Genomic DNA, 11,260 nt, shown 5'->3' on the forward strand with positions numbered 1-11,260 from the left:
CGGGGGCAGGGCCGACGGCGGAAACGCCCGAGCGGCGCCGGAAATTGCCGGGCGCGCCCGAGCGGCCGCGTCACCCTCAAAGGCGGGCGCGGCATGGCTCCCCACCAGGCCACGCCCCTCGCCGCCATTCGTAGAAGCCGGCCGGGCGGGAAGGGAGGAAGGTGGCAAGGGGCGGCTGCGCGGACGCCATGGTGGAGGAGAAGGAGCGGCCCGGCGGCGGCGGCGGCGGGATCAGCGAGGAGGAGGCGGCGCAGTACGACCGGCAGATCCGCCTCTGGGGGCTGGAGGCGCAGAAGCGGTAGCGCGGGCCGAGCCGGGGCGCGAGCCGGGGCGCGGGCTGGGCTGGGCCGGGCCGGGCGGGGTTCGCCCCTGATGCGCGTCTCTCTTCGCCCCGCAGACTGCGCGCCTCTCGGGCGCTGGTGGCCGGGCTGCGCGGTCTGGGCGCGGAGGTGGCCAAGAACCTGGCGCTGGCGGGCGTGAAGGCGCTGACGCTGCTCGACCACCGCCAGGTGGGTCCGGAGGGCCTCCCGCCCTGGGGGCCGCCAGGGAACAGGGAAGGACGGCCGAATGAACGAGGAGGACCAGGGCGCGCGCGGGGAGGCTCAGTCGGCCGCGGCGGTGAAGCGCCGGTGGAGGGAGCCCGGCGGGCTGGGAAGGGGGCGGCGGGCCGGGAAGGTGCGCGACGGCCCCTGCTCCGACCTGCCGGCTCCTATCGGTAGGTGTCCCTGGAAGACGCGCGCGGCCAGTTCCTGCTTCCCGCCGACTCCCCGGGAAGGAACCGAGCAGAGGCGTCCCTGGGGCGCGTCCAGGATCTCAATCCCATGGTTGACGTGAAAGCAGATCCGGAGAACATTGAGCAAAAACCGGAGGAATTCTTTACTCGCTTTGATGTGGTGAGTCCCAGCAGGGACGTAGCAGCCGTGAGCCCTTCCTTCGGCCCCTAAGGGCCCTCTCTGCCCGCCGATTCCACCAGCCTCTCAGGGAGCCTCAGGTTGGGTTGCCTGCCTGGTTTGGTGAGCAAGTGATGGCTTTCTGTGAGGAAATTACCTTCAAGGAAAGAGAAAGTAGCTACCAGCTTCGCTAGCTGCCTTGGGCTGGGGTTAATGTTTGCTTGTTTTGGTCACTTGCATAGAGATAAAGTTTCCCCTGGTGTCTTTCATCTTCCAGGTCTGCCTGACATGCTGCACCCAGGAAGTCCTCCTGAAGGTGGACCAAATCTGCAACAAACATGGCATCAAGTTTTTCACCGGTGATGTCTTTGGCTATCATGGCTACATGTTTGCCAACCTGGGTGAACATGAATTTGTTGAGTGAGTTTCTCTTGGCTTGGAATCTGGGGCTGACACCTTTATATGAAGCCGGTGGGGCTGAATGAGATAACTCTCAATATCCTGGGGAGGGGGGTGGCTATGGGTCCAAGTGAAGAAGGGAAATGGCTGTCTTGCAGCCATTCTGTAGGTTAGGTACTGGCTGAAATGAGGGGTGGAAATTTATATTAACCTCCCTGCTCTCTTCCCTCACTCTGCTTTACAGAGAAAAGGCAAAAGCTACCAAAGCCAGCCAGGAAGGGCAGGGGGACTCTGATGCAAAGAAAGCCAAGCTGGATGTTGCAGAGACAACCCTGGTGAAGAAGGTGCGTGGGTGAAGTTTGTGGAGCATAGAAGATGAGGAGGTGGGCTTCCTTCAGGGAATCTTGACCATTTGGCTGCTTCTTTCAGAGCCTGTTTTACTTCTGTTTATGGTATAAAAAGTTTTATGCATTTCATGGCCAAGCTATAAACAGACTCCTTATAGCTGAGAGTCCCGCCAGGCAAGCTACTCTTGTATTGCAGATTTTAAGTCTTTGCTTGGCCTCCCAGCATTTTTGACCTTTCAGAGATCTTAGAAGATCAACTAGTCTAGCCCCCTGCACAGTGCATGATCTAAAGCATCTCCAACAGACCAGCCAACTTTATTTGAAAAACCACCTGCAAAGGAGAACTCTCCACTTCATGTGGCAGCTTGTTATACTGTTCTGTTCATTAGTCAGCTGGTCATGGCTTGCCATTCTAGGAAGGTTGATCTATCAGTCAGACCTGTATTAACACCAAGGAGTGCCTGGACTTAAGGGTTGAAATGGAAAGTGCAAAAATGCACTTGAGTGCATTTGTCCAATTGAGAACCATGGTTTTATGCATTTGGGCTTCTGTGCTGGAGTGAGCTTGGGTCAACATAGAACAGCAGATGACGTTCCATGAGAAGAATGGAATTGCAGAGTGAATACCCCAGTTAACCTCTAAAAAATTACAAATGGCAGTTGTAGCTCTCAGTGCCCCCCCCCCAAAGAGTTGACGCCTCCAAATTTCTGGCCCCAATTTTTTAAAACAATATGTCATCACTCTGGATTTTAGAAAACTGGTTTCTGTTTAAAAGTAGAATGAAAAATATCCAGCAGGATCTTCTACTGGTTATTTGGATATCTTTATTCTACTGAATGCTTGGTGATCTTGTATTTCAACTGTGGGTCCCAAGAAGGGAGCACCCGTATATCTGCATCTGCATTCATCCATTCCTATTTGCTAGAAAGGGCCGGGGTTCTGCCCTGAGGAGGGGCTGCCATTGCTCCATCTCTTTCTGGCAGATGAGGCCTTCTTGGTAACTTCCAGAATACTCCGTTCACTTTATAACTTGCCCTTCACCGGAGCTGCCGGTGAACAAGTTGTCCACCTGCTTGAAAGAGCAAATGATGCAGAAAGTTGGACAAGTTGTACAGTAAAGCAGAGTTAAAATCTTAACTCCTGGATCCTGGTGCATCTCCATAGTTCTACTAGCTCCCTGCAGTTTCTGGGACGGTACCTGTGGAAAGCATCTTGCAGGTTAAGTTAAGCGACTTGAATGCCTCTCACTGCCCTTTTCTTTCCCCCAGCACGCTCATTTTTGCCTCCTAAAAGATGCCCTGACTCTCAGCTGGAGCAGCGAAGGGGCCAAAGCAGCCCTGAAGCGGACTGCCCCAGATTACTTCCTGCTGCAAGGTGAGAGATGCAGCTGAGATGGAGGCCTCTGCTGGGATCTGGCCTGGCAATGGGACAACAGATTAGGAGGCGAGTGTTCCTTCAGGTCACGTGATTCCTGGCCAGAACAGACAATGGAGGAGTCTCTAGCTCCAGCATGTGAGCTCCTTGTGGTCCAAAGGAGAAGCAGACATGAGCTGAAGCAAAGAGCCCTGGGAATTGGCCTTAGAACAGGCCAGGCATTCATGGAAAGCTCAACGGCCCCTCCTTCCTCTTCTTCCGGAGATGGAGATGGAGTGGTGCACTTTGCAAGGTGTAGGGTCTGGCTTTAGAAGGCGGACTGCCCCAGTTTTCCTCCCCTGGCAGCTGGAACCTAAAACCTCAGGTATACCCAAAACTTGGTTCAGTTGGCCAGAAAAGATTCCGAAGCTACCCAGATTAAACCGGTGCTTTGTATCCTTATCTCGCCATGGGCATTTTGGTTTGGAAAGGCAGCAGTCTCCTCTCTTACTTGGTTAAACGACAAAACAAATTATGTGCCTTTTTAAAAAGGTTTTTTTTATCCCGACTTAATATTTGTATAAGTATCTCAAAGCATTAAACATATCTAATACTTCCCCCTCCTCCTACTTCCCCAGAACAACAATCCTGTGAGGTGGGTTGGGCTGAGAGAGTGTGACTAACCTGAAGTCACACAGCTGGCTTTCATCTTTTCACTAGCACTGATGATGTTATCTAGTTTGGTCCTGAAATGTCTGCAAGAAAACAACCCAGCTCAGAGAGCCGCAAGGGACCCCTCATTTCAATACTAAGCTACACATTTTCTCCTTTATTGGTGGCTTCCTTGCCTAAGGCAGAACTTGAACTAGCAACCTCCTGGTTTTCTAGCCTGGTGCCTTAATCACTAGACCAAATTGGCTTTTCGCTACGGTTTCTCTCTGTTCTTCAGTCACAGCAGTTTGTTGTGATCTGCGGGTCCTCTTTCAGAGGGGGGAGGATCATTGGTTGTGGTATTTTGGGTCACCCCTTTGGGGAAGAAGAATGTCAGAAGGGGTCAGGGTAGGAGACATGCTTTCGTGTATATGCTGTAGATTGACTCCATGAGCATGGAGATGGTCTGGATGGACTGTGGATCATGGCACGGTGTGGTCACTGCCCTTTGACTTACTAGTTCTTGACAGTCAAGGGGAGCAGAGATGAGTGGCCCCAAATAAGGGGGAGCTGGGTGTAGTGCCAGTCTTACAGACTTCTGGGCATGCTGTAGGTCTTGTAAACAGACTATTTGTGGTCTCTTCCTCTTGCAGTGCTTTTCAAGTTCCGGATACAAAAGGGGCGAGACCCTTCCCCACAGAGTTACCTGGAGGATTCAGAGGCGCTCCGCCAGATGCGCTTGGATGTGCTGGCCTCTTTGGATGTTGGAACTGACCTGATTGCTGATGACTTTGCCAGGCAGGGCCCTCCGTTCTACCTTTGACCAGATTAGGGGGCTAGCTTTGCCGTGGGTCTTCAGCCCCTCCCTCCGCCCCCCAGCTTGGGACCAAAGAGCAGTGGATGGACATCCCGGAGAAAAAATGGCTCAGGATGCTGTGTGCCAGCCACCAAGCAGGAGCAGTTCCCCTTGGTGGGGCCCAGCAGCCAATGGATGGTGATGGTGGTGCTGGCCTCAATTTCCTCTTTAAGCCTTCTCTGAGATGGATGATGACTGGGGGGCTCTTAGAGGGAAGAAGGTGGCCATGGCAGCTTTTTTTCTGGAACCAGGTTCTGCTTTAGTGGCAGGGGAAATCCCTCCCCCCTCTCTGCTCACCTGCCTTCATCAGTTCCTGCCAGCTGATCCAATGCAGAAAACAATACGGCCTCCCTTTGAGTAGGCCAGGAGGGGGCAGCTGTTGGGGGGGACCCTTAACAGAACTATCCGAACACCTCTTCCAGCTGGTGTGGGGCTGCCTCATCTGCGCATCCAGTGCAGCAGGAGTTTAGATGATGGCTCAGGTACTCTTCCCTGCAAGCAACAAGCTTTGTGCCCCTTCCTTACTTTTCCTTGTTTGCTGTTATCCACAGCTGCTTCTCAGAAATGGCTCCTGTTTGTGCTGTGGTTGGAGGGGTGCTGAGCCAGGAGGCTGTCAAGGTAGGTTCTTTGCCCCCCCAACCCTGAAGGCAGCAGAGCATGGCATCTTTCCTGGGAAAGGCATCTCCCAAACCAAGGCTTTGTTTGCCTGCCGCTTCACAAAGGCACACACACGCACACACCAGCTTGGAGATGGGATGGACTGAAACACTGGTGAAGTAAGCCCTTCTGCTCTTCAGAGCTTTCTAGCGAGAGGCACGGAGGGTCTTCGCTGGCAGACCGGCAGGCACAAAGGGTGGGGAGTCGTGCTGCCTCCAGGCTTATCTTATATTGCCTATACTTTTATCTTATTTCTAGGCTCTCTCACAACGGGACCCTCCCCTCAACAATTTCTTCTTTTTCAATGGCATAAAGGGCAGTGGGGTGGTAGAGTGCCTGGCCCCCAACTTCCCATCCTGAACTATGTGAACTTGGGAGATGGGTCTTCAATTATGGATTCCCTTCCTGAACAGTCATCCCTCATAATGCCTTTTCCCAACTTAGCCCAAATAAAAACTTTGGTTACCAAGTCTTTCTGGCAATGATTTCCCCACAATATCCCTTTAAACAGTGGGGGTGGGGGGAGAGAGCAGGGGCCCCCAGCCTTGGAGAAGGAAGATCCTGCTGTAGAAGAGATGATGCTTCTGAGTGGAGCCCCCAGGCTCAGCCTGACTTGCAAGAGAGTGGGGCAGGACAGTCTCCAGGGCAGCTGCTGGCCTGTCACTAGCCAGCCTTTAGCTCTCTGGAGCAATGCAGTGTCCAAGACCTCCTTGGGAAGGAAAGAGCTAACTTTGGGGCTTGGACGGGTGAGCTCAGGTTCCATGTTAAAAGAGAAGGGCAGCTTCCTGGAAGGGGTCTGTCTTTGCTGGGCCACAGAGAGGGGCTGAGCTGTGCCTGACTCCCGTCTCCCGCTCTTGGAGGGGCCAGAGTCTGTCTTGACAAGGACAGTAGCCTCTTGCAGTCCTCCCACAAGGCTCGTGGGGGAGGATGCCGGACGGGTCCCATGTCCTTTGGCACCTTGGCCTACGTTGCTCCAGGATAAAAGAGGCTGGTACCATTTCTGCTTTCATCTGGTTTTATTGAAAAGGAAATATACAAAAAAAGTTCCACCTCTTCACAAGATACAGACAACCAAACCCTCAGGTAGGTACAGGCAGCACCCAATTATATTCTATGTACAAGCATGAAGACTGTCTATATACACACAGCAGCAGCTGCACCAATGTGCAGGTTTTCTTCCTCTCACCCCACCCCCACCACATATCTACATACACGTCCAGTCCCTTTTTACAGTGGACGTTGTAGGCTGTCCCTCTAGAGGCGAGGTGGCAAGTGCAATTCTCTTCTTCCCCAACCCGCACATACAGGCTCAGTGAAAAATATTCACATAGTGCTAACTTGTCTCACCCCTACCCATCTGTGCAGCTCCCCATAAGGCACTGCTGGGCTGGGCGCAAAAGGGTGCCATGGCACTCGGCAACTCAGTGCAGGGTGTTGTTTGCCCACCGCGATGGGCTCAAGGCCGGCTGCTTGCGGGCATCTGTTCTTCAACTGAGGCTGCGGTTCCCCTGGCCAGCAGGAAGAGAAGTCCTAAAGCAGCTCAGTGGATGGCTCTTTGCTCCAAGGCTTGTCTGTCACCCTCTGGCAGGTAAGTTGTCCAAGATACCCAGTAGATGGAAGACGAAATGGTACAAGTGGGTCCAGAGGGCACCTCGAGGCCTGCGTTCCTAAATGGGCCAGAAGGGGACACAAGGAAAAATGCTGAGCAGGGACATGGCTGGCCACCCCCAGCTCCATGTCCAGGTGCTTGAAAGGACAAACACTGCTCTGCTGCCTCAAATGCACAAGTATTAATACACTCCTGAATTGCTGCTGGGCCAGGCCCTGTCCATGAGTAAAGAGGCTGAAGGGGGCGGGTACACCAGTTGGCCTCTTTCTGATCCAGGATGCAGCAGCTCCAAGCCTGGAAACTGGATTCCCCAAGGGAGAAAGAGGTGGGGCCAGCACTCTTTCCTCTGCCCCCAAAGCTTACCCTCTGCTCATAGTCTTGATGGAAACGGTCTCCCATGTGGCGCAGCCGAGCCCCAATGGCCTGCTCCAGGTTGAGCGGGGTTCTCGGGAGGTGCCCATTTGGGCCCCTTGCGCTTTGTTCTGGCTCTGTGGGGGCTTCCTCTTGGGTGCTGGGTGCTGTTGGCTGCATGCTCACTGCGGAGGGGAAGGAAAAGGAGGTCAGGCAGGCAAGGGTGCCTTCTGGCAGGTTGGGACAGGGCTCAGCAGCAGGAGGCGGGGAGGGGGGGTCAGCTCCAGTGTGGTTTCCTATCTCCTTGGTAACTGCCATCTGCTGCAGCTTAGCAGGAGCATTTCAGGACACAGCTTTCGTGTCTGCACTCTGGGGGGGGGTTGAGATCCTAAAGGCAGGCAGGAGGGATCCCCAAGCCAGGAGGGGCGTTGCCTGCCCTGGTGTCAGCAAGGAGCTGGGTAAAAGCCTGGCAGGAGCCTAGTGAAGGCTCCGGGCACCGCCCCCTGGGCCTCTGCTCCCCCCCCTCTCCAACGTCTTCCCGGGCTCCAGAGGACTGGCCTGATGTTGGTGCGGTTTTCCTGGAGGGCTGGGAAAAGCGGACAGGGCTCCAGGATGGGGTCAGACACCAACTCCAGTCACGGCTCGTCCGGGCAGCCGTGGAGGCAATGAAGAAAGAGAGCAAGCGGGCCGAGCTGCAGGCGAGGCTCGGAGCAAACTCATCGAGGCTCGGCGGCGGGACCGTCGGCTGCCCTGGCCGATGCGCGAAGCGAAGCCACTCACCACGGACGCTCCCGGGAGGCTCCAGCGCCCGCCCGCAACGATAGAGGCAGTTCAGCCCGGGTGGCAAGGCGAGCGGCGGGCGGCAGACGGAGGGCGGCAGGGCCAGCGTCCTCCCCACAGGGAAGGCTGAGCTCTGGGACACAGTTGCTGTCGGCTCGGCGAGGCTCCGGTCCTGCAATGGTCTAGCCATGGCGCTCGGGGGGATCTGCCGGGCAAACAGCGGTCAAGGCACCGAGCGACGAACCGCCTGCCCGCGGGGAACGCGGCAGAGGCTCGGCGACCCAGCCAAGGGGCGGAGCAGAGCGGCCGCGCCAAACCCCATGTTTGTAAACAAACCAAGCGGCGGTTCGGCACCTGGCTCGTCTCGGCTGCGGGGTTGCCCTGGGCACAGGGTCTCTCCCCGCCCCAACACCAGCCAACGCCCTGATCCCAACCCCGTCGCCGCTGGGCTGCGGCCACGTGTCCACCGCCCGCCTCCCCGGCCGGACCGAGTCCCGCCGACCCGCCGCGGCGTCCTCCCGCACTTACTGCAGCTGCATGAACCCTCCGGGGCGGCTCGGGGGTGGCGGGGCTCCGACTGGCACGGGCGGTGCGAGCGGCAACGCGAGTGAGGCAGGGCGAGCGGACGCGACAGCGGCGGGACGATTCTCCCTGCGAGCCAGGCAGCCGCGCGGAGCAGAGCTGCCAGCCCTCAGACCCCGCCCGTCGTGACGTCACCGACCCCGCCCCCAGGCAAGTTCGGGCTTGTGCAGGAGCCGGGGATCCCCCCGCGGGAGGGGCGAGACGCCCCTGCCCGGCCGCCTCTCCGGCTAGGCGCTCGTCTCCGACCGGGCGGACAGGGCGCCCGAGCCCGCTATTCTGGCCAGCCCCGCTGCTGCGGATCTGAAAGCAGGACCGCAGCGAGAGCGGGAGCCGGTGACCCGGCTGGCGAGGGCGCTCCGTGGCAGCGGCTCCGCATCTATCCTGAGGTCGTGCCCCCCCTTTCTTGGGGCGGAACTCTTCTGTCTAGCGCCAGTCGGCCCCTCCAACCCCGTTTCTTACGTGAAAGGGCAGGCAGACAAAAGGCAGCTGACCTCTTTGGAGCTGAGCACGGTTTTCCTGGCCGGGACAGCGGGACCATGAGCCGAGCGGAGGGTTCTGCAGAACCCTCAGACGGGAAGGGCCGGACGACCGTCCGTAAGCGAGGGAGCCAGGCCGGTCTCCAAGCCCGGGGCCGACGCCTTCGGTTTCCCGGTGAAGGTGGGCAGAGGGGGGCTACCAGGCCTCCGCCGCTACCTCGTCCGTTGGGGTGGAGCAGAGGTTGTTCTAGCGGCCGGGCGGTCCTTGGGAAAGGCGCTGGGGTTTAGTGGGTCTTCGTGCAATTGCCATGAAGCTAGAGAGCCTCTTTGCCCCAGCTAGGTGCGGGGCCGGTTCTGGTCACTGCGCCAAGCTCACGGCTGGGCCGGTGGAGGCGGAGGAAGAGGCTGTTCTCCAGCCAAGGACCGGAGCCCGCCCGCGCATTCCGCCAACACCGGGCAAAGTCCGCTGGGAAGGCGGTGAGGGGACAGTGCTTCCGCCTGTCGGCTGCCTGACCAGACCCGTAGGGCCGCTTCCCTAAGCCCCTGGCCCGGGCTGACCCTTAAGAGGCGTTGGGCGCGGAGCACATCTCCGGGCCTGGCCCGCCCACGGCTCTGCGCGGCCGAGGCGTTTATTTCGAGCGGCCGCGCGAGCGCCCAGGGGAGCGCAGCGAAAGGGCGCGCGGCATCCAGGAACAAGCGGGCGGGGCTGCAGTCGCTAGCTCGCCTCTCCCCCTCTGAGTTGCTGCTCGCGTGACCTCCGGTGGAGGGATCCTGCCGTCTGGCTGGCTGAGCCCCACCGCCGCCGAGCCAACGAGCGCCGCGTCGCCGGGACGGGAGCCGGGCAGCAGCCAATGGCGACGCGAGGCGGAGGGGCGCTCGGAGCGCTTTTGCAGCTGTCTCTATTGCTCTCTCCTTCCCTCCCCCCGCGCTGACATCACTGTTTATTGCTTCTTGGCCGGGCGGGGGGAGGGGGCTCGGCTGGCACATGCGCCGGGCTGGGCAGGAGGAACGCCTCGCTTCGGCGGCTGCGGCGCAAGTGAATTTGCCCAGTGACAGCCTCTCTCCCTGCGCACGCCGCCTCGCGATGAGGTCATCCCCGGGGACTGGGGAATGGTCCGGGGGAGGCAGTGGCGAGGCTACCCGGACACCCGCCGTGCCTTCTAGTCCGTCTCCAATTGGCAGGGCGGAAGCGATCCGCGGGAACACGGTTGGCCGCGCTCTCCACCTAAGGCGGGCGGAATTGGCCCTTTGGGCTCAGTCCGGGCAAAGGATGCGGGGCAGATCGTTTCTGACTCGCCGAACGTGGCGGCGAGGCTGGGAATGTCCCGGGGCCTTGAAGGCGGACGTCTGGCAGTTGGAGCAACGCTAGAAACCTGCCACGATCTAACCCGGGCCCGGTGCGGGAGGGCATCCGGGGATATCAGGGGAGTGTCGCGATGCGTCCGCGCTCGAGCAAGGGCGGCAGAGGCGCTCGAGCAAGTCCGGAAGAGGCTGCCGCGAGAAGGATGCCCTGCGCTGGGCCACGCGCTCCCGTGGGTGATTTGCCTCCGCGGCGCCGGGCGCTTCCATTGGCCATCGCGGGCGGCGCGCAACCATTCAGCGCCCGGCAAATGCCTGTTTCCACAGGAAAAACCCCGGCCGGCCGCCCAGAAGCCCGGCAACACGCGGCCGGCGGGTGGGGCCGCGCCCCAGCCCGCCTCTCCCCCCCCCCGCTGCGGAGGCTAGGGCGGGACTGGCTGACTCCGGTTGCGCTGCCCGAGGCGCGCAGGCACCGGCCGGCCTAAGCGCCCCACCATTCGACCTGCTCGCTTCGCTGCGTGAGCTTGGGGAGTCGGTGGGGCCCGGCGCGTGGCGGGCCCTCCAACTCCGCGGCAATTATGGCCGCGGACCCCGGAGCTGCTCTCCACGGTTCTGATGTCTGCCCGGCCTTAAGCTAAAGCGAGAACACCGAGGGCCAGGTGGGATTCCGGAGAACTCTTGGGCTGCGGAGTCCCCCCTGCCCATGCGCTGCACCCGCTCAGCTGCCCGGGAGCGTCTCTAGGCCCCCGATATTCATTTGGCAGTTCGCCAGCCCAACCCATTTCAAGGGGAGCCGCGCCCCCCCCCGCCCCTCTTTTGCCTTCGCCGCCGGTGCAGCAACAGCAGAAGCGCCGCGGCGTTTGGTTCCCGCCCCTCCAACCCTCTTCCACTCCACCGCCATAGCCAATCCGGGCTGACCATCCCAGCAGGAAAAGCAACTGCCATGGAAACAGCATCCGCGGCTACTCCTCCGAGGAGCAGCAACTGGCCCAGAAGGTGGGCGGGGAGG

The 11,260-nt window shown here is 59.2% G+C and overlaps 2 protein-coding genes across 3 annotated transcripts; one reads left to right on the top strand and one right to left on the bottom strand.

The window, feature by feature from the left end:
• Window positions 1-97: 97 nt before the first annotated feature.
• SAE1 (SUMO1 activating enzyme subunit 1) lies at window positions 98-5,624 on the top strand. 2 transcript variants are annotated; one of them, XM_039361899.1, is made up of 9 exons: window positions 98-298; window positions 398-509; window positions 720-893; window positions 1,168-1,310; window positions 1,534-1,633; window positions 2,906-3,011; window positions 4,295-4,439; window positions 5,049-5,115; window positions 5,413-5,624. In XM_039361899.1, the coding sequence occupies exons 1-9, from the start codon at window positions 189-191 to the stop codon at window positions 5,512-5,514; spliced, it is 1,059 nt and encodes a 352-aa protein (XP_039217833.1). In that variant the 5' UTR covers window positions 98-188; the 3' UTR covers window positions 5,515-5,624. The 2 variants fall into 2 exon arrangements, with proteins under 2 accessions (XP_039217833.1, XP_039217834.1); XM_039361900.1 differs by having other exon boundaries at window positions 100-253.
• A 479-nt stretch (window positions 5,625-6,103) lies between these two features.
• On the bottom strand, window positions 6,104-9,394 carry LOC120316498. Its single transcript, XM_039362189.1, has 5 exons — window positions 9,329-9,394; window positions 8,423-8,899; window positions 7,895-8,099; window positions 7,127-7,299; window positions 6,104-6,821 (listed from the first exon to the last, which is right to left on the bottom strand). The coding sequence occupies exons 1-5, from the start codon at window positions 9,392-9,394 to the stop codon at window positions 6,729-6,731; spliced, it is 1,014 nt and encodes a 337-aa protein (XP_039218123.1). The 3' UTR covers window positions 6,104-6,728.
• Between the last annotated feature and the right edge of the window lie 1,866 nt (window positions 9,395-11,260).

This window comes from Crotalus tigris, unplaced genomic scaffold, assembly GCF_016545835.1.
Source record: "Crotalus tigris isolate CLP2741 ecotype Arizona unplaced genomic scaffold, ASM1654583v1 scf7180000019364.2947544272:3078424, whole genome shotgun sequence".
Taxonomy (NCBI): domain Eukaryota; kingdom Metazoa; phylum Chordata; class Lepidosauria; order Squamata; family Viperidae; genus Crotalus; species Crotalus tigris.

What these genes read in the sequence shown, in the direction of transcription:
- SAE1 (XM_039361899.1), top strand. Translation starts at nt 189, where the DNA reads ATGGTGGAGGAGAAGGAGCGGCCCGGCGGCGGCGGCGGCGGGATCAGC. An exon ending in GGTGAACATGAATTTGTTGA is followed by an intron (nt 1,311 to 1,533) that starts GTGAGTTTCTCT and finishes TCTGCTTTACAG; the next exon opens with AGAAAAGGCAAAAGCTACCA. An exon ending in TGAGCCAGGAGGCTGTCAAG is followed by an intron (nt 5,116 to 5,412) that starts GTAGGTTCTTTG and finishes TCTTATTTCTAG; the next exon opens with GCTCTCTCACAACGGGACCC.
- LOC120316498 (XM_039362189.1), bottom strand. Translation starts at nt 9,394, where the DNA reads ATGCGCGGGCGGGCTCCGGTCCTTGGCTGGAGAACAGCCTCTTCCTCC. An exon ending in GCCTCCCGGGAGCGTCCGTG is followed by an intron (nt 7,300 to 7,894) that starts GTGAGTGGCTTC and finishes TCCCCTCCGCAG; the next exon opens with TGAGCATGCAGCCAACAGCA. An exon ending in ATCAAGACTATGAGCAGAGG is followed by an intron (nt 6,822 to 7,126) that starts GTAAGCTTTGGG and finishes TGGCCCATTTAG; the next exon opens with GAACGCAGGCCTCGAGGTGC.